Genomic DNA, 22105 nt, shown 5'->3' on the forward strand with positions numbered 1-22105 from the left:
TACGACCATAAGGTTCTTCGGATCCCTAGGTTGTTAACCTTTTTGCAGGCAGGCCTGGGCATGGATCTTCGCCTGGCTTCTCACAAGGTCCAGGTCTCAGCTTTTGTCCATCTGGTTCCAGAAGAGCCTGGCTCTTTTACCGGATGTGTGTACCTTCCTTCAGGGGGTCCTCCGGATATATCCTCCATTCGTCCCTCCGATAGCGCCTTGGGACATCTCCTTGCTTCTTTGAGCCTTTCAACACAGTCCTTTTTGAACCTCTGGAACAGGTTGACCTCAAATGATTCACTCCCAAAACTCCTGCCACCTGCCCAACATGGTGTACACCAGACGGTACTGCCTGCTGCTGCCCAACTAGGAGTACACCAGAGGATACTTCCTGCTGCTGCCCAACTAGGAGTACACCAGAGGGTACTTCCTGCTGCTGCCCAACTAGGAGTACACCAGAGGGTGCTGCGTGCTGCTGCCCAACTGGGAGTACACCAGAGGGTGCTGCGTGCAACTGCCCAACTAGGAGTACACCAGAGGGTGCTGCGTGCCACTGCCCAACTAGGAGTACAGCTGAGGGTACTGCGTGCTGCTGCCCAACTAGGAGTACACCAGAGGGTACTGTCTGCTGCCGCCTAACTAGGCGTACACCAGAGGGTACTGTCTGCTGCCGCCTAACTAGGTGTACACCAGAGGATACTTCCTGCTGCTGCCCAACCAGGAGTACACCAGAGGGTGCTACGTGCCGCTGCCCAACCAGGAGTACACCAGAGGGTACTGTCTGCTGCCGCCTAACTAGGTGTACACCAGAGGATACTTCCTGCTGCTGCCCAACCAGGAGTACACCAGAGGGTGCTACGTGCCGCTGCCCAACCAGGAGTACACCAGAGGGTGCTACTTGCCGCTGCCCAACCAGGAGTACACCAGAGGGTGCTGCGTGCTGCTGCATAGTGCTGTGGTCGCCCTTTTGGTGCCGGGTGCCAGCCATGCTGCGCATGTTTCTGAGTCAGGATCCAGGAATAGAGCCCTGCCCATTGCGCTTCCTCCTCCATATCTGGTGGTGTCACTGGGATATATATGGTATGTTGCAGCTCCTGGATGTGTTACAGATGTGTCCTCTTATACGATTACTGCAGTGACGCAATACATTACTTTGTATCGCTCCAGGTGCCGTGGAACTCTGCTTGCGCCTAACTTTCTACACGATTGTGCATTTTAATCGCAACAAGACTGCCATGAATAATAAGAAATTAAACGTTTATATATAAAGTACGTGTGCAAATCTGACTCTGGGTATATATACAGTATATAGTCCGTTACATTACAGTAGATGGTGGAAATGGTTAATAAGTGTGATGAGGGGGATGTGACGTCGCACTGTCACCTGTCAGTACACCTGATGATTAGACGCTTACATGTAGCAATCCTCAGCTGTCAGACCGTTTCACAAAGGTTTTGTTAATAAACTTTTGTGCATAACTAGTGACTAGCGCTCATATTTCCATACATAATTACATCACTGTCGTCATGGTAACCGCGCTTTCTCCACTCTATATCACAATGTTATTTTCCATGGGGAAGAACGTTCTTTGTTGTATTAAAATTGAGATTGTTTGCACTTTACTCTTAATTAGGTGTTTGGATGCAAAAGAAGAAGCCACATTCACACGTCCTACTGTAACACTGACACGATTACACGGGAGGTCCTGTGACAGAAGCCACATTCACACATGTCCTACTGTAACACTGATATGATTACACGGGAGGTCCTGTGACAGAATCCACATTCACACCTGTCCTACTGTAACACTGACATGATTACACGGGAGGTCCTGTGACAAAAGCCACATTCACACATGTCCTACTGTAACACTGACATGATTACACGGGAACGTCTGTGACAGAAGCCACATTCACACATGTCCTACTGTAACACTGACATGATTACACGGGAGGTCCTGTGACAGAAGCCACATTCACACATGTCCTACTGTAACACTGACATGATTACACGGGAGGTCCTGTGACAGAAGCCACATTCACACATGTCCTACTGTAACACTGACATGATTACACGGGAGGGTCTGTGAGAGAAGACACATTCACACATGTCCTACTGTAACACTGACATGATTACACGGGAGGGTCTGTGACATAATCCACATTCACACATGTCCTACTGTAACACGGACATGATTACACGGGAGGTCCTGTGACAGAAGCCACATTCACACATGTCCTACTGTAACACTGACATGATTACACGGGAGGTCCTGTGACAGAATCCACATTCACACCTGTCCTACTGTAACACTGACATGATTACACGGGAGGTCCTGTGACAAAAGCCACATTCACACATGTCCTACTGTAACACTGACATGATTACACGGGAGGTCCTGTGACAGAAGCCACATTCACACATGTCCTACTGTAACACTGACATGATTACACGGGAACGTCTGTGACAGAAGCCACATTCACACATGTCCTACTGTAACACTGACATGATTACACGGGAGGTCCTGTGACAGAAGCCACATTCACACATGTCCTACTGTAACACTGACATGATTACACGGGAGGTCCTGTGACAGAAGCCACATTCACACATGTCCTACTGTAACACTGACATGATTACACGGGAGGTCCTGTGACAGAAGCCACATTCACACATGTCCTACTGTAACACTGACATGATTACACGGGAGGTCCTGTGACAGAAGCCACATTCACACATGTCCTACTGTAACACTGACATGATTACACGGGAGGTCCTGTGACAGAATCCACATTCACACATGTCCTACTGTAACACTGACATGATTACACGGGAGGTCCTGTGACAGAAGCCACATTCACACATGTCCTACTGTAACACTGACATGATTACACGGGAGGTCCTGTGACAGAATCCACATTCACACATGTCCTACTGTAACACTGACATGATTACACGGGAGGTCCTGTGACAGAATCCACATTCACACATGTCCTACTGTAACACTGACATGATTACACGGGAAGGTCTGTGACAGAAGCCACATTCACACATGTCCTACTGTTACACTGATATGATTACACGGGAGGGTCTGTGACAGAATCCACATTCACACATGTCCTACTGTAACACTGACATGATTACACGGGAGGTCCTGTGACAGAAGCCACATTCACACATGTCGTACTGTAACACTGACATGATTACACTGGAGTTTCTGTGAGTGAAGCCACATTCACACATGTCCTACTGTAAAACTGACATGATTACACGGGAGGGTCTGTGACAGAATCCACATTCACACATGTCCTACTGTAACACTGACATGATTACACGAGAGGTCCTGTGACAGAATCCACATTCACACATGTTCTACCAGTGACATGATTACACGGGAGGTCCTGTGACAGAAACCACATTCACACATGTCCTACTGTAACACTGACATGATTACACGGGAGGTCCTGTAAGAGAAGCCACATTCACATATGTCCTACTGTAACACTGACATGATTACACGGGACGTCCTGTGACAGAAGCCACATTCACACATGTCCTACTGTAACACTGACATGATTACACGGGAGGGTCTGTGACAGAAGCCACATTCACACATGTCCTACTGTAACACTGACATGATTACACGGGAGGTCCTGTGACAGAATCCACATTCACACATGTCCTACTGTAACACTGACATGATTACACGGGAGGGTCTGTGACAGAAGCCACATTCACACATGTCCTACTGTAACACTGACATGATTACATGGGAGGTCCTGTGACAGAATCCACATTCACACATGTCCTACTGTAACACTGACGTGATTACATGGAGGGTCTGTGACAGAAGCCACATTCACACATGTCCTACTGTAACACTGATATGATTACACGGGAGGTCCTGTGACAGAATCCACATTCACACATGTCCTACTGTAACACTGACATGAATACACGAGAGGTCCTGTGACAGAATCCACATTCACACCTGTCCTACTGTAACACTGACATGATTACACGGGAGGTCATGTGACAGAAGCCACATTCACACATGTCCTACTGTAACACTGACATAATTACACGGGAGGGTCTGTGAGAGAAGCCACATTCACACATGTCCTACTGTAACACTGACATGATTACACAGGAAGGTCTGTGACAGAAGCCTCATTCACACATGTCCTACTGTAACACTGACATGATTACACGGGAGGTCCTGTGACAAAATCCACATTCACACATGTCCTACTGTAACACTGACATGATTACACGGGAGGTCCTGTGACAAAATCCACATTCACACATGTCCTACTGTAACACTGACATAATTACACGGGAGGGTCTGTGAGAGAAGCCACATTCACACATGTCCTACTGTAACACTAATATGATTACACGGGAGGTCCTGTGACAGAATCCACATTCACACATGTCGTACTGTAACACTAATATGATTACACGGGAGGTCCTGTGGCAGAGGCCACATTCACACATGTCCTACTGTAACACTGACATGATTACACGGGAGGTCCTGTGACAGAATCCACATTCACACATGTCCTACTGTAACACTGACATGATTACACGGGAGGTCCTGTGACAGAAGCCACATTCACATATGTCCTACTGTAACACTGACATGATTTCACGGGAGGGTCTGTGAGAGAAGCCACATTCACACATGTCCTACTGTAACACTGACATGATTACACGGGAGGGTCTGTGACAAAAACCACATTCACATATGTCCTACTGTAACACTGACATGATTACACGGGAGGTCCTGTGACAGAAGCCACATTCACACATGTCCTACTGTAACACTGACATGATTACACGGGAGGGTCTGTGACGGAAGCCACATTCACACATGTCCTACTGTAACACTGACATTATTACACGGGAGGGTCTGTGACCGAATCCACATTCACACATGTCCTACTGTAACACTGACATGATTACACGGGAGGGTCTGTGACAGAAGCCACATTCACACATGTCCTACTGTAACACTGACATGATTACACGGGAGGTCCTGTGACAGAAGCCACATTCACACATGTCCTACTGTAACACTGACATGATTACACGGGAGGTCCTGTACAGAAGCCACATTCACACATGTCCTACTGTAACACTGACATGATTACACGGGAGGGTCTGTGACAGAAGCCACATTCACACATGTCCTACTGTAACACTGACATGATTACACGGGAGGGTCTGTGACCGAATCCACATTCACACATGTCCTACTGTAACACTGACATGATTACACGGGAGGGTCTGTGACAGAAGCCACATTCACACATGTCCTACTGTAACACTGACATGATTACACGAGAGGTCCTGTGACAGAATCCACATTCACACATGTCCTACTGTAACACTGACATGATTACACGGGAGGTCCTGTGACAGAAGCCACATTCACACATGTTCTACCACTGACATGATTACACGGGAGGTCCTGTGACAGAAGCCACATTCACACATGTTCTACCACTGACATGATTACACGGGAGGTCCTGTGACAGAAACCACATTCACACATGTCCTACTGTAACACTGACATGATTACACGGGAGGTCCTGTAAGAGAAGCCACATTCACATATGTCCTACTGTAACACTGACATGATTACACGGGACGTCCTGTGACAGAAGCCACATTCACACATGTCCTACTGTAACACTGATATGATTACACGGGAGGTCCTGTGACAGAATCCACATTCACACATGTCCTACTGTAACACTGACATGATTACACGGGAGGGTCTGTGACAGAAGCCACATTCACACATGTCCTACTGTAACACTGACATGATTACATGGGAGGTCCTGTGACAGAATCCACATTCACACATGTCCTACTGTAACACTGACGTGATTACATGGAGGGTCTGTGACAGAAGCCACATTCACACATGTCCTACTGTAACACTGACGTGATTACACGGGAGGTCCTGTGACAGAATCCACATTCACACCTGTCCTACTGTAACACTGACATGATTACACGAGAGGTCCTGTGACAGAATCCACATTCACACATGTCCTACTGTAACACTGACATGATTACACGGGAGGTCCTGTGACAGAAGCCACATTCACACATGTCCTACTGTAACACTGATATGATTACACGGGAGGTCCTGTGACAGAATCCACATTCACACCTGTCCTACTGTAACACTGACATGATTACACGGGAGGTCATGTGACAGAAGCCACATTCACACATGTCCTACTGTAACACTGACATAATTACACGGGAGGGTCTGTGAGAGAAGCCACATTCACACATGTCCTACTGTAACACTGACATGATTACACAGGAAGGTCTGTGACAGAAGCCACATTCACACATGTCCTACTGTTACACTGACATGATTACACGGGAGGTCCTGTGACAGAAGCCACATTCACACATGTCCTACTGTAACACTGATATGATTACACGGGAGGTCCTGTGACAGAAGCCACATTCACACCTGTCCTACTGTTACACTGACATGATTACACAGGAAGGTCTGTGACAGAAGCCACATTCACACATGTCCTACTGTTACACTGATATGATTACACGGGAGGTCCTGTGACAGAATCCACATTCACACATGTCCTACTGTAACACTAATATGATTACACGGGAGGTCCTGTGACAGAATCCACATTCACACATGTCCTACTGTAACACTGACATGATTACACGGGAGGTCCTGTGACAAAAACCACATTCACACATGTCCTACTGTAACACTAATATGATTACACGGGAGGGTCTGTGACAGAAACCACATTCACACATGTCCTACTGTAACACTGACATGATTACACGGGAGGTCCTGTGACAGTAACCACATTCACACATGTCCTACTGTAACACTGACATGATTACACGGGAGGTCCTGTGACAAAAACCACATTCACACATGTCCTACTGTAACACTGAGATGATTTCACGGGAGGGTCCGTGACAGAAGCCACATTCACACATGTCCTACTGTAACACTGACATGATTACACGGGAGGTCCTGTGACAGAAACCACATTTACACATGTCCTACTGTAACACTGACATGATTACACGGGAGGTCCTGTGACAGAAACCACATTCACACATGTCCTACTGTAACACTGATATGATTACACGGGAGGGTCTGTGAGAGAAGCCACATTCACACATGTCCTACTGTAACACTGACATGATTTCACGGGAGGGTCTGTGAGAGAAGCCACATTCACACATGTCCTACTGTAACACTGACATGATTACACGGGAGGTCCTGTGACAGAAGCCACATTCACACATGTCCTACTGTAACACTCACATGATTACACGGGAGGTCCTGTGACAGAAGCCACATTCACACATGTCCTACTGTAACACTGACATGATTACACGGGAGGGTCTGTGACAGAAACCACATTCACACATGTCCTACTGTAACACTGACATGATTACACGGGAGGTCCTGTGACAGAAACCACATTCACACATGTCCTACTGTAACACTGACATGATTTCACGGGAGGGTCTGTGAGAGAAGCCACATTCACACATGTCCTACTGTAACACTGACATGATTACACGGGAGGTCCTGTGACAGAAGCCACATTCACACATGTCCTACTGTAACACTGACATGATTACACGGGAGGGTCTGTGACAGAAGCCACATTCACACATGTCCTACTGTAACACTGATATGATTACACGGGAGGTCCTGTGACAGAATCCACATTCACACATGTCCTACTGTAACACTGACATGATTACACGGGAGGGTCTGTGAGAGATGCCACATTCACACATGTCCTACTGTAACACTGACATGATTACACGGGAGGTCCTGTGACAGAAACCACATTCACACTTGTCCTACTGTAACAGTGACATGATTACACGGGAGGTCCTGTGACAGAATCCACATTCACACATGTCCTACTGTAACACTGACATGATTACACGGGAGGGTCTGTGACAGAAGCCACATTCACACATGTCCTACTGTAACACTGACATGATTACACGGGAGGTCCTGTGACAGAAACCACATTCACACATGTCCTACTGTAACACTGATATGATTACACGGGAGGGTCTGTGAGAGAAGCCACATTCACACATGTCCTACTGTAACACTGACATGATTACACGGGAGGTCCTGTGACAGAATCCACATTCACACATGTCCTACTGTAACACTGACATGATTACACGGGAGGTCCTGTGACAAAATCCACATTCACACATGTCCTACTGTAACACTGACATGATTACACGGGAGGTCCTGTGACAGAAGCCACATTCACACGTGTCCTACTGTTACACTGACATGATTACACGGGAGGGTCTGTGACATAATCCACATTCACACATGTCCTACTGTAACACTGACTTGATTACACGGGAGGTCCTGTGACAGAAGCCACATTCACACATGTCCTACTGTAACACTGACATGATTACACGGGAGGGTCTGTGACAGAAGCCACATTCACACATGTCCTACTGTAACACTGACATGATTACACGGGAGGGTCTGTGAGAGAAGCCACATTCACACATGTCCTACTGTAACACTGACATGATTACACGGGAGGTCCTGTGACAGAAGCCACATTCACACATGTCCTACTGTAACACTGACATGATTACACGGGAGGGTCTGTGACAGAATCCACATTCACACATGTCCTACTGTAACACTGACATGATTACACGGGAGGGTCTGTGACAGAAGCCACATTCACACATGTCCTACTGTAACACTGACATGATTACACGGGAGGTCCTGTGACAGAAGCCACATTCACACATGTCCTACTGTAACACTGACATGATTACACAGGAGGTCCTGTGACAGAAGCCACATTCACACATGTCCTACTGTAACACTGACATGATTACACGGGAGGTCCTGTGACAGAAGCCACATTCACACATGTCCTACTGTAACACTGACATGATTACACGGGAGGGTCTGTGACAGAAGCCACATTCACACATGTCCTACTGTAACACTGACATGATTACACGGGAGGGTCTGTGACAGAAGCCACATTCACACATGTCCTACTGTAACACTGACATGATTACACGGGAGGGTCTGTGACAGAAGCCACATTCACACATGTCCTACTGTAACACTGACACGATTACACGGGAAGGTCTGTGAGAGAAGCCACATTCACACATGTCCTACTGTTACACTGATATGATTACACGGGAGGGTCTGTGACAGAATCCACATTCACACATGTCCTACTGTAACACTGACATGATTACACGGGAGGTCCTGTGACAGAATCCACATTCACACATGTCCTACTGTAACACTGACATGATTACACGGGAGGTCCTGTGACAGAAGCCACATTCACACATGTCCTACTGTAACACTGACATGATTACACGGGAGGGTCTGTGAGAGAAGCCACATTCACACATGTCCTACTGTAACACTGACATGATTACACGGGAGGTCCTGTGACAGAAGCCACATTCACACATGTCCTACTGTTACACTGACATGATTACACGGGAGGGTCTGTGACAGAATCCACATTCACACATGTCCTACTGTAACACTGACATGATTACACGGGAGGTCCTGTGACAGAAGCCACATTCACACATGTCCTACTGTAACACTGACATGATTACACAGGAGGTCCTGTGACAGAAGCCACATTCACACATGTCCTACTGTAACACTGACATGATTACACGGGAGGTCCTGTGACAGAAGCCACATTCACACATGTCCTACTGTAACACTGACATGATTACACGGGAGGGTCTGTGACAGAATCCACATTCACACATGTCCTACTGTAACACTGACATGATTACACGGGAGGGTCTGTGACAGAAGCCACATTCACACATGTCCTACTGTAACACTGACATGATTACACGGGAGGTCCTGTGACAGAAGCCACATTCACACATGTCCTACTGTAACACTGACATGATTACACAGGAGGTCCTGTGACAGAAGCCACATTCACACATGTCCTACTGTTACACTGACATGATTACACGGGAGGGTCTGTGACAGAATCCACATTCACACATGTCCTACTGTAACACTGACATGATTACAGGGGAAGGTCTGTGACAGAAGCCACATTCACACATGTCCTACTGTTACACTGATATGATTACATGGGAGGGTCTGTGACAGAATCCACATTCTCACATGTCCTACTGTAACACTGACATGATTACACGGGAGGTCCTGTGAGAGAAGCCACATTCACACATATCACCAAATCCAGGCCCCAGCCACCTTTCCCTCTCACACTCTGCTGTCTCAAAACAACATAGAAATCCATCTAACCTCATAAATATCACGTGTCTCCCATCCCCCTCCAAATCACTAAAATGTGCCTTATTGAATGCACGCTCTGTTTGTAACAAATTAACATCCATCCATGACCTCTTCATATCTCACAACTTTAATCTGCTGGCTATAACAGAAACATGGCTCACACAATCAGACACTGCCTCCCCTGCATCACTGTCACATGGTGGTTTCCACTTCTCACACACATCTAGGCCTAATAATAGTAAAGGTGGTGGGGTCGGAATCTTACGGTCACAGTTTTTCACATACACTGTTCTACCTCAGGTTCCATCACTCGCATTCACCTCATTTGAAGTTCACTCTATCAGGATTTTCACCCCCTTCTCTCTGCGTGTTGCAGCTATCTATCGCCCTCCTGGGCAACCTAAACAACAATTTCTAGAAGATTTCTCTGCCTGGCTCCCACACTTCTTATCCTCTGACATCTCCACCATCATTATGGGTGATTTCAATATAGCTCTTGACAGTCCACAATCTGTTCATGCATCCAAACTCCTCTCTCTAACCTCCTCTCTTGGCCTAACCCAATGGTCCGACTCCTCTACTCACCATGAGGGCCACTGCCTTGATCTTGTGTTCACCAGGCTCTGCTCAGTTTCCGAATTCACTAACACTCCTTTCCCTCTCTCTGATCACAACCTGATCACCTTCACAATCTCTTCTATTACTTTAAATTCTAGGACACTAAAACCAAGCAAGCCTCCTCTAACCCGCAGAAATACTAACAATATACATTTTCAACAACTTTCCACTTCTCTGCAACAACGTCTCACCAATCTCTACATTTACTACACCTGACACTGCTGTATCACACCTGCACCAGACCCTAGAGAGTGCCCTTGATGAAGTGGCTCCAGCTACCCATCACACTCCACGTAGGCTTAGATGCCAACCATGGCACTCTAAATCAACAAGACACCTACAAAAACTGTCACGTAAAGTAGAACGTCAGTGGCGGAAATCTCAGAATCCAAGTGACTTTCTCACATATAAGACTACCTACCACTCCTATCGTCAGGCCCTGGACACTGCCAAACAAACATATTTCCAATCTCTCATCTCTTATCATGCCAACAACCCCAAGCGACTTTTTAATACATTTAAATCACTTCTTTACCCTCCCTCACCTCCCCCACTAGCTACTATCCGTGCACAAGAACTTGCTTCCTACTTCAAGGATAAGATTGATAAAATCCGAGATGAAATGGTATGCTCTAACTCAGCCAGTGACCTGCTCAAATCCCTATCTGAACCCTCTGGCACTTTCTCTTCATTTGATCCCACAAGTGAAGATGAAGTATCAACACTCTTTTCCTCCTCCTACTCCACTACCTCTCCTCTTGATCCTATACCCTCACAGGTCAGTAAAACTTTGTCTCCTGTGCTTATCCCAACCTTAACTAAAATCTGTAATCTCTCTCTCTCTACTGGCATCTTTCCATCTCTGTTTAAACATGCAGTCATTACTCCCATTCTAAAAAAACACAACTCTGACCCAAACACACTCTCTAACTACCGTCCCATTTCCCAGCTACCCAGTCCCTCCAAGCTACTTGAGAGACTTGCCTACACTCGCCTTACACACTTTCTTAACTCCCACAACTTACTGGACCCACTTCAGTCAGGCTTTCGTGCCCAACACTCCACGGAGACGGCACTGACCAAAGTAGTGAATGATCTGGTCACTGCTAGATCAAAAGGCCATTACACACTACTTATTCTTCTAGATCTCTCTGCTGCTTTTGACACTGTTGACCACTCTCTTCTCATACAAACACTAGAGTCCCTAGGTCTTCAGGACACAGCCCTTACTTGGTTCTCATCCTACCTATCTAATCGCTCTTTCAGTGTTCACTTCTCTGATTCTACCTCCTCTTCTCTACCTCTATCAGTTGGAGTACCGCAAGGCTCAGTCTTAGGTCCTCTGCTTTTCTCAATCTATACCTCCTCTCTTGGTAAACTAATCAGCTCCTTCGGATTTCAGTATCATTTGTACGCTGATGATACTCAAATCTACCTATCCTCCCCAGATTTATCACCACCAGTATTGGCTCGTGTCACTGGATGCCTGTCTGCCATTTCATCCTGGATGTCATCTCGCCACCTCAAACTCAACATTTCCAAAACCGAATTAATTATTTTCCCACCAGCTAAGAGTAGTTACCAACCTGATATCTCTATAACTGTTGACAATGCAACTATCCACCCCACCCCACAAGCTCGTTGCCTAGGTGTCACCCTTGACTCTGAACTGTCCTTTGTTCCACACATTCAATCTGTCTCTAAATCATGTTACATGCACCTTAAAAACATATCCAAAATACGCCCTTATCTTACACAAGACACTGCAGAAACTCTAATCCATGCACTCATCATCTCCCGCATTGATTATTGTAATAGTCTCCTTACTGGTCTTCCCAAACATAGGCTATCACCACTTCAATCCATTTTAAATGCAGCTGCGAGGCTAATCTTCCTCGCCAGACGTTCTTCATCTGCTGATCCGCTCTGTCAGTCCCTCCATTGGTTACCGGTATTCTACCGTGTCAAATATAAAATACTTTTACTTACATACAAGGCTATTAACCAAACTGCACCATCATACATCTCCTCACTCATCTCAAAATATCTCCCTACCAGACCTCTCCGCTCTGCACAAGATCTGCGTCTCTCATCCACATGTATTACCTGTTCCCACTCAAAATTACAGGACTTTACCCGGGCTTCACCCACTCTGTGGAATGCACTCCCACGCACAATAAGACTCTACTCTAGTCTCCAAACCTTTAAACGTTCTCTGAAAACTCATCTCTTCAGACAAGCCTACCAAATTTCAGACCCACACACATAACCTTCACAGCTTCCCTATCAAGTTACATCCCCTCTGTACAGTCCACATAAACTCACATTTTGTCTTCCAACATTGCTGGGTGATCATATCATATACAACCCATTAAGAACCTAGCAACCTGGGGAACCATTATGTGACAGGTAGCATCTATCCTTGTGTATCAATGCCTATTTCCCTATAGATTGTAAGCTTGCGAGCAGGGCCTTCCTACCTCTATCTGTCTTTGCCCAGTTTTGTTCTATAATTGTTGTTTTAATTGTAAAGCGCAACGGAATATGCTGCGCTATATAAGAAACTGCTAATAAATAAATAATAATAATGTCCTACTGTAACACTGACATGATTACACGGGAGGGTCTGTGAGAGAAGCCACATTCACACATGTCCTACTGTAACACTGACATGATTACACGGGAGGTCCTGTGACAGAAGCCACATTCACACATGTCCTACTGTAACACTGACATGATTACACGGGAGGTCCTGTGACAGAATCCACATTCACACATGTCCTACTGTAACACTGACATGATTACACGGGAGGTCCTGTGACAGAATCCACATTCACACATGTCCTACTGTAACACTGACACGATTACACGGGAGGTCCTGTGACAGAATCCACATTCACACATGTCCTACTGTAACACTGACATGATTACACGGGAGGTCCTGTGACAGAAGCCACATTCACACATGTCCTACTGTAACACTGACATGATTACACGGGAGGGTCTGTGACAGAAGCCACATTCACACATGTCCTACTGTAACACTGACATGATTACACGGGAGGGTCTGTGAGAGAAGCCACATTTACACATGTCCTACTGTAACACTGACATGATTACACGGGAGGTCCTGTGACAGAATCCACATTCACACATGTCCTACTGTAACACTGACATGATTACACGGGAGGTCCTGTGACAGAATCCACATTCACACATGTCCTACTGTAACACTGACATGATTACACGGGAGGTCCTGTGACAGAAGCCACATTCACACATGTCCTACTGTAACACTGACATGATTACACGGGAGGTCCTGTGACAGAAGCCACATTCACACATGTCCTACTGTAACACTGACATGATTACACGGGAGGGTCTGTGAGAGAAGCCACATTCACACATGTCCTACTGTAACAATGACATGATTACACGGGAGGGTCTGTGACAGAAGCCACATTCACATATGTCCTACTGTAACACTGACATGATTACACGGGAGGTCCTGTGACAGAATCCACATTCACACATGTCCTACTGTAACACTGACATGATTACACGGGAGGGTCTGTGACAGAAGCCACATTCGCACATGTCCTACTGTAACACTGACATGATTACACGGGAGGTCCTGTGACAGAGGCCACATTCACACATGTCCTACTGTAACACTGACATGATTACACGGGAGGGTCTGTGACAGAATCCACATTCACACATGTTCTACCGTAACACTGACATGATTACACGGGAGGTCCTGTGACAGAATCCACATTCACACATGTCCTACTGTAACACTGACATGATTACACGGGAGGTCCTGTGACAGAAGCCACATTCACACATGTCCTACTGTAACACTGACATGATTACACGGGAGGTCCTGTGACAGAAGCCACATTCACACATGTCCTACTGTAACACTGACATGATTACACAAGAGGTCCTGTGACAGAAGCCACATTCACACATGTTCTACTGTAACACTGACATGATTACACGGGAGGTCCTGTGACAAAATCCACATTCACACATGTCCTACTGTAACACTGACATGATTACACGGGAGGTCCTGTGACAGAGGCCACATTCACACATGTCCTACTGTAACACTGACATGATTACACGGGAGGTCCTGTGACAGAGGCCACATTCACACATGTCCTACTGTAACACTGACACGATTACACGGGAGGGTCTGTGACAAAAACCACATTCACACATGTCCTACTGTAACACTGACATGATTACACGGGAGGTCCTGTGACAGAGGCCACATTCACACATGTCCTACTGTAACACTGACACGATTACACGGGAGGGTCTGTGACAAAAACCACATTCACACACGTCCTACTGTAACACTGACATGATTACACGGGAGGGTCTGTGACAGAAGCCTCATTCACACATGTCCTACTGTAACACTGACATGATTACACGGGAGGGTCTGTGACAGAAGCCACATTCACACATGTCTTACTGTAACACTGACATTACACGGGAGGATCTGTGACAGAATCCACATTCACACATGTCCTACTGTAACACTGACATGATTACACGGGAGGTCCTGTGACAGAAGCCACATTAACACATGTCCTACTGTAACACTGACATGATTACACGGGAGGGTCTGTGACAGAAGCCACATTCACACATGTCCTACTGTAACAATGACATGATTACACGGGAGGGCCTGTGACAGAAGCCACATTCACACATGTCCTACTGTAACACTGACATGATTACACGGGAGGGTCTGTGACAGAAGCCACATTCACACATGTCCTACTGTAACACTGACATGATTACACGGGAGGTCCTGTGACAGAGGCCACATTCACACATGTCCTACTGTAACACTGACATGATTACACGGGAGGTCCTGTGACAGAAGCCACGTTCACACATGTCCTACTGTAACACTGACATGATTACACGGGAGGGTCTGTGACAGTAGCCACATTCACACATGTCCTACTGTAACACTGACATGATTACACGGGAGGTCCTGTGACAGAAGCCACATTCACACATGTCCTACTGTAACACTGACATGATTACACGGGAGGTCCTGTGACAGAGGCCACATTCACACAGGTCCTACTGTAACACTGACATGATTACACGGGAGGTCCTGTGACAGAAGCCACATTAACACATGTCCTACTGTAACACTGACATGATTACACGGGAGGGTCTGTGACAGAAGCCACATTCACACATGTCCTACTGTAACACTGACATGATTACACGGGAGGTCCTGTGACAGAGGCCACATTCACACATGTCCTACTGTAACACTGACATGATTACACGGGAGGGTCTGTGACAGAATCCACATTCACACATGTTCTACCGTAACACTGACATGATTACACGGGAGGTCCTGTGACAGAATCCACATTCACACATGTCCTACTGTAACACTGACATGATTACACAAGAGGTCCTGTGACAGAAGCCACATTCACACATGTTCTACTGTAACACTGACATGATTACACGGGAGGTCCTGTGACAAAATCCACATTCACACATGTCCTCCTGTAACACTGATATGATTACACAGGAGGGTCTGTGACAGAAGCCACATTCACACATGTCCTACTGTAACACTGACATGATTATACGGGAGGTCCTGTGACAGAAGCCACATTCACACATGTTCTACCGTAACACTGACATGATTACACGGGAGGTCCTGTGACAGAATCCACATTCACACATGTCCTACTGTAACACTGACATGATTACACGGGAGGTCCTGTGACAGAAGCCACATTCACACATGTCCTACTGTAACACTGACATGATTACACGGGAGGTCCTGTGACAGAAGCCACATTCACACATGTCCTACTGTAACACTCACATGATTACACGGGAGGTCCTGTGACAGAAGCCACATTCACACATGTCCTACTGTAACACGGACATGATTACACGGGAGGGTCTGTGACAGAAGCCACATTCACACATGTCCTACTGTAACACTGACATGATTACACGGGAGGTCCTGTGACAGAGGCCACATTCACACATGTCCTACTGTAACACTGACATGATTACACGGGAGGTCCTGTGACAGAAGCCACATTCACACATGTCCTACTGTAACACTGACATGATTACACGGGAGGTCCTGTGACAGAAGCCACATTCACACATGTCCTACTGTAACACTGACACGATTACACGGGAGGTCCTGTGACAGAATCCACATTCACACATGTCCTACTGTAACACTGATATGATTACACGGGAGGGTCTGTGACAGAAGCCACATTCACACATGTCCTACTGTAACACTGACATGATTACACGGGAGGGTCTGTGACAGAAGCCACATTCACACATGTCCTACTGTAACACTGACATGATTACACGGGAGGTCCTGTGACAGAAGCCACATTCACACATGTCCTACTGTAACACTGACATGATTACACGGGAGGTCCTGTGACAGAATCCACATTCACACATGTCCTACTGTAACATTGACATGATTACACGGGAGGTCCTGTGACAGAATCCACATTCACACATGTCCTACTGTAACACTGACATGATTACACGGGAGGTCCTGTGACAAAAACCACATTCACACATGTCCTACTGTAACACTGACATGATTACACGGGAGGTCCTGTGACAGAGGCCACATTCACACATGTCCTACTGTAACACTGACACGATTACACGGGAGGGTCTGTGACAAAAACCACATTCACACACGTCCTACTGTAACACTGACATGATTACACGGGAGGGTCTGTGACAGAAGCCACATTCACACATGTCCTACTGTAGCACTGACATGATTACACGGGAGGGTCTGTGACAGAAGCCACATTCACACATGTCCTACTGTAACACTGACATTACACGGGAGGATCTGTGACAGAATCCACATTCACACATGTCCTACTGTAACACTGACATGATTACACGGGAGGTCCTGTGACAGAAGCCACATTAACACATGTCCTACTGTAACACTGACATGATTACACGGGAGGGTCTGTGACAGAAGCCACATTCACACATGTCCTACTGTAACAATGACATGATTACACGGGAGGGCCTGTGACAGAAGCCACATTCACACATGTCCTACTGTAACACTGACATGATTACACGGGAGGGTCTGTGACAGAAGCCACATTCACACATGTCCTACTGTAACACTGACATGATTACACGGGAGGTCCTGTGACAGAAGCCACGTTCACACATGTCCTACTGTAACACTGACATGATTACTCGGGAGGGTCTGTGACAGTAGCCACATTCACACATGTCCTACTGTAACACTGACATGATTACACGGGAGGTCCTGTGACAGAAGCCACATTCACACATGTCCTACTGTAACACTGACATGATTACACGGGAGGTCCTGTGACAGAAGCCACATTCACACATGTCCTACTGTAACACTGACACGATTACACGGGAGGTCCTGTGACAGAATCCACATTCACACATGTCCTACTGTAACACTGATATGATTACACGGGAGGGTCTGTGACAGAAGCCACATTCACACATGTCCTACTGTAACACTGACATGAATACACGGGAGGTCCTGTGACAGAAGCCACATTCACACATGTCCTACTGTAACACTGACATGATTACACGGGAGGGTCTGTGACAGAATCCACATTCACACATGTCCTACTGTAACACTGACATGATTACACGGGAGGTCCTGTGACAGAAGCCACATTCACACATGTCCTACTGTAACACTGACATGATTACACGGGAGGTCCTGTGACAGAAGCCACATTCACACATGTCCTACTGTAACACTGACATGATTACACGGGAGGTCCTGTGACAGAAGCCACATTCACACATGTCCTACTGTAACACTGACATGATTACACGGGAGGTCCTGTGACAGAAGCCACATTCACACATGTCCTACTGTAACACTGACATGATTACACGGGAGGGTTTGTGACAGAAGCCACATTCACATATGTCCTACTGTAACACTGACATGATTACACGGGAGGTCCTGTGACAGAAGCCACATTCACACATGTCCTACTGTAACACTGACATGATTACACGGGAGGGTCTGTGACAGAAGCCACATTCACACATGTCCTACTGTATACTGACATGATTACACGGGAGGGTCTGTGACAGAAGCCACATTCACACATGTCCTACTGTAACACTGACATGATTACATGGGAGGGTCTGTGACAGAAGCCACATTCACACATGTCCTACTGTAACACTGACATGATTACACGGGAGGGTCTGTGACAGAAGCCACATTCACACATGTCCTACTGTAATACTGACATGATTACACGGGAGGGTCTGTGACAGAATCCACATTCACACATGTCCTACTGTAACACTGACATGATTACACGGGAGGGTCTGTGACAGAAGCCACATTCACACATGTCCTACTGTAATACTGACATGATTACACGGGAGGTCCTGTGACAGAAGCCACATTCACACATGTCCTACTGTAACACTGACATGATTACACGGGAGGGTCTGTGACAGAAGCCACATTCACACATGTCCTACTGTAACACTGACATGATTACACGGGAGGGTCTGTGACAGAAGCCACATTCACACATGTCCTACTGTAACACTGACATGATTACACGGGAGGGTCTGTGACAGAAGCCACATTCACACATGTCCTACTGTAACACTGACATGATTACACGGGAGGTCCTGTGACAGAAGCCACATTCACACATGTCCTACTGTAACACTGACATGATTACACGGGAGGGTCTGTGACAGAAGCCACATTCACACATGTCCTACTGTAACACTGACATGATTACACGGGAGGGTCTGTGACAGAAGCCACATTCACACATGTCCTACTGTAACACTGACATGATTACACGGGAGGTCCTGTGACAGAAGCCACATTCACACATGTCCTACTGTAACACTGACATGATTACACAGGAGGTCCTGTGACAGAAGCCACATTCACACATGTCCTACTGTAACACTGACATGATTACACGGGAGGGTCTGTGACAGAAGCCACATTCACACATGTCCTACTGTAACACTGACATGATTACACGGGAGGGTCTGTGACAGAAGCCACATTCACACATGTCCTACTGTAACACTGACATGATTACACGGGAGGGTCTGTGACAGAAGCCACATTCACACATGTCCTACTGTAACACTGACATGATTACACGGGAGGGTCTGTGACAGAAGCCACATTCACACATGTCCTACTGTAACACTGACATGATTACACGGGAGGGTCTGTGACAGAAGCCACATTCACACATGTCCTACTGTAACACTGACAGAGGTCCTGTGACAGAAGCCACATTCACACATGTCCTACTGTTACACTGACATGATTACACGGGAGGGTCTGTGAGGTAATCGGTCATTTCTGCCTTTATTTGAAGGAAATCACCTGTTCAGTGTGAAGAATGAATGCAGGATCAGCCACGTCCGCTTCAATCCAAGTGACCCCAATCTTTTTATATGTGGGGGGTTTTCTCCGGTGATTACAGCTTGGGATATACGGACAGATAAGGTACCGTACCTCCATCAACGGATATAGGGGCAGATGTACTAAGCCGTGGAGAGAGATAAAGTACCAGCCAATCAGCTCCTAAGTGTCATATTACAGGCTGAATGCTTTGTAGTTTATCACTCTCCACTTTCAAGTCTTAGTACATCTGGCCCATAGAATCCTGAATATTACAGTAGCTCATAATATGGCTGATTACATGAAATGCCTCCCTGATATTGCATGAAATGCCTCCCTGATAATGCATGACATGCCTCCCTAATAATGCATGAAATGCCTCCCTGATAATGCATGAAATGCCTCCCTGATATTGCATGAAATGCCTCCGTTATTGCATGAAATGCCTCCGTTATTGCATGTGGTTGCAGTGATATTGCATGAAATGCCTCCCTGTTATTGCATGAAATGCCTCCGTTATTGCATGTGGTTGCAGTGATATTGCATGAAATGCCTCCGTTATTGCATGTGGTTGCAGTGATATTGCATGAAATGCCTCCGTTATTGCATGTGGTTGCAGTGATATTGCATGAAATGCCTCCGTTATTGCATGTGGTTGCAGTGATATTGCATGAAATGCCTCCGTTATTGCATGTGATTGCAGTGATATTGCATGAAATGCCTCCCTGATATTGCATGAAATGCCTCAGTGATAATGCGTCAATGATAATGCCTCAGTGATAATGCATCCGTGATATTGCTAGTGTTCACGCTAGGCTGTTTTAGCAGGGGCGCCTCGCTCTGCCCGTTTTTTTCTTTTTAAGGACAAAATCCGCCCTGCCCATTCTGCGGCGCCCTGCTAAAACGGTCGGCTGCTTCCTGCCCTCCATGCGCACGGCATCCATTTATGCGATGGGAGAAAGCTTGGGGGAAGCCCAGCACCTCCGTAGCTGCTGGGCACACCCCCAACAATGACGCCGCCGGCGCCCACACCCCCTGTAGTTGCATCTGTGAGGCCGCACCGCACACGTCAATGACGTTTCATAGCCACGCCCCCTGTTTTGCATGGGCACGCCCCCACCCTGCCCACTAAAATTTCTAGAGTGAACACTAATTGTACCTCTGATATTACATGAAATGCCTCAGTGATAATTCCTCCGTGATATTAAATGAAATGCCTCCGTGATATTGCATGAAATGCCTCAGTGATCATGCCTCAGTGATTTTACATGAAATGCCTCAGTGATTTTACATGAAATGCCTCGATGATATTACAGGAAATGCCTCCGTGATATTGCATGAAATGCCTCAGTGATCATGCCTCAGTGATTTTGCATGAAATGCCTCAGTGATTTTACATGAAATGCCTCAGTGATTTTACATGAAATGCCTCAGTGATTTTACATGAAATGCCTCAGTGATATTACAGGAAATGCCTCAGTGATATTGCATGAAATGCCTCCGTGATATTACATGAAATGCCTCAGTGATAATGCCTCAGTAATATTACAGGAAATGCCTCAGTGATAATGCCTCAGTAATATTACAGGAAATGCCTCAGTGATATCACTAATTTGCTAATATCTTATTGGACCTACAAATACTCTGCAGTATGTGTGAAATGTTTGCTTGTGTC

The 22105-nt window shown here is 46.4% G+C and overlaps 1 protein-coding gene across 7 annotated transcripts in view; it reads left to right on the forward strand.

The window, feature by feature from the left end:
• WDR25 (WD repeat domain 25) overlaps positions 1-22105 on the forward strand; it is a 249990-nt gene that overhangs the window by 74833 nt on the left and 153052 nt on the right. For all 7 annotated transcript variants that reach the window (XR_010190534.1, XM_063948642.1, XM_063948646.1 and 4 more), the window contains one exon: positions 20405-20535. Coding sequence is in view for 6 of the 7 variants with exons in the window: in XM_063948642.1 (XP_063804712.1) it covers positions 20405-20535 (131 nt within the window). In the remaining variant the exon portion in view is untranslated. The remainder of the gene's footprint in view (positions 1-20404; positions 20536-22105) is intronic.

This window comes from Pseudophryne corroboree, chromosome 12, assembly GCF_028390025.1.
Source record: "Pseudophryne corroboree isolate aPseCor3 chromosome 12, aPseCor3.hap2, whole genome shotgun sequence".
Lineage (NCBI taxonomy): Eukaryota > Metazoa > Chordata > Amphibia > Anura > Myobatrachidae > Pseudophryne > Pseudophryne corroboree.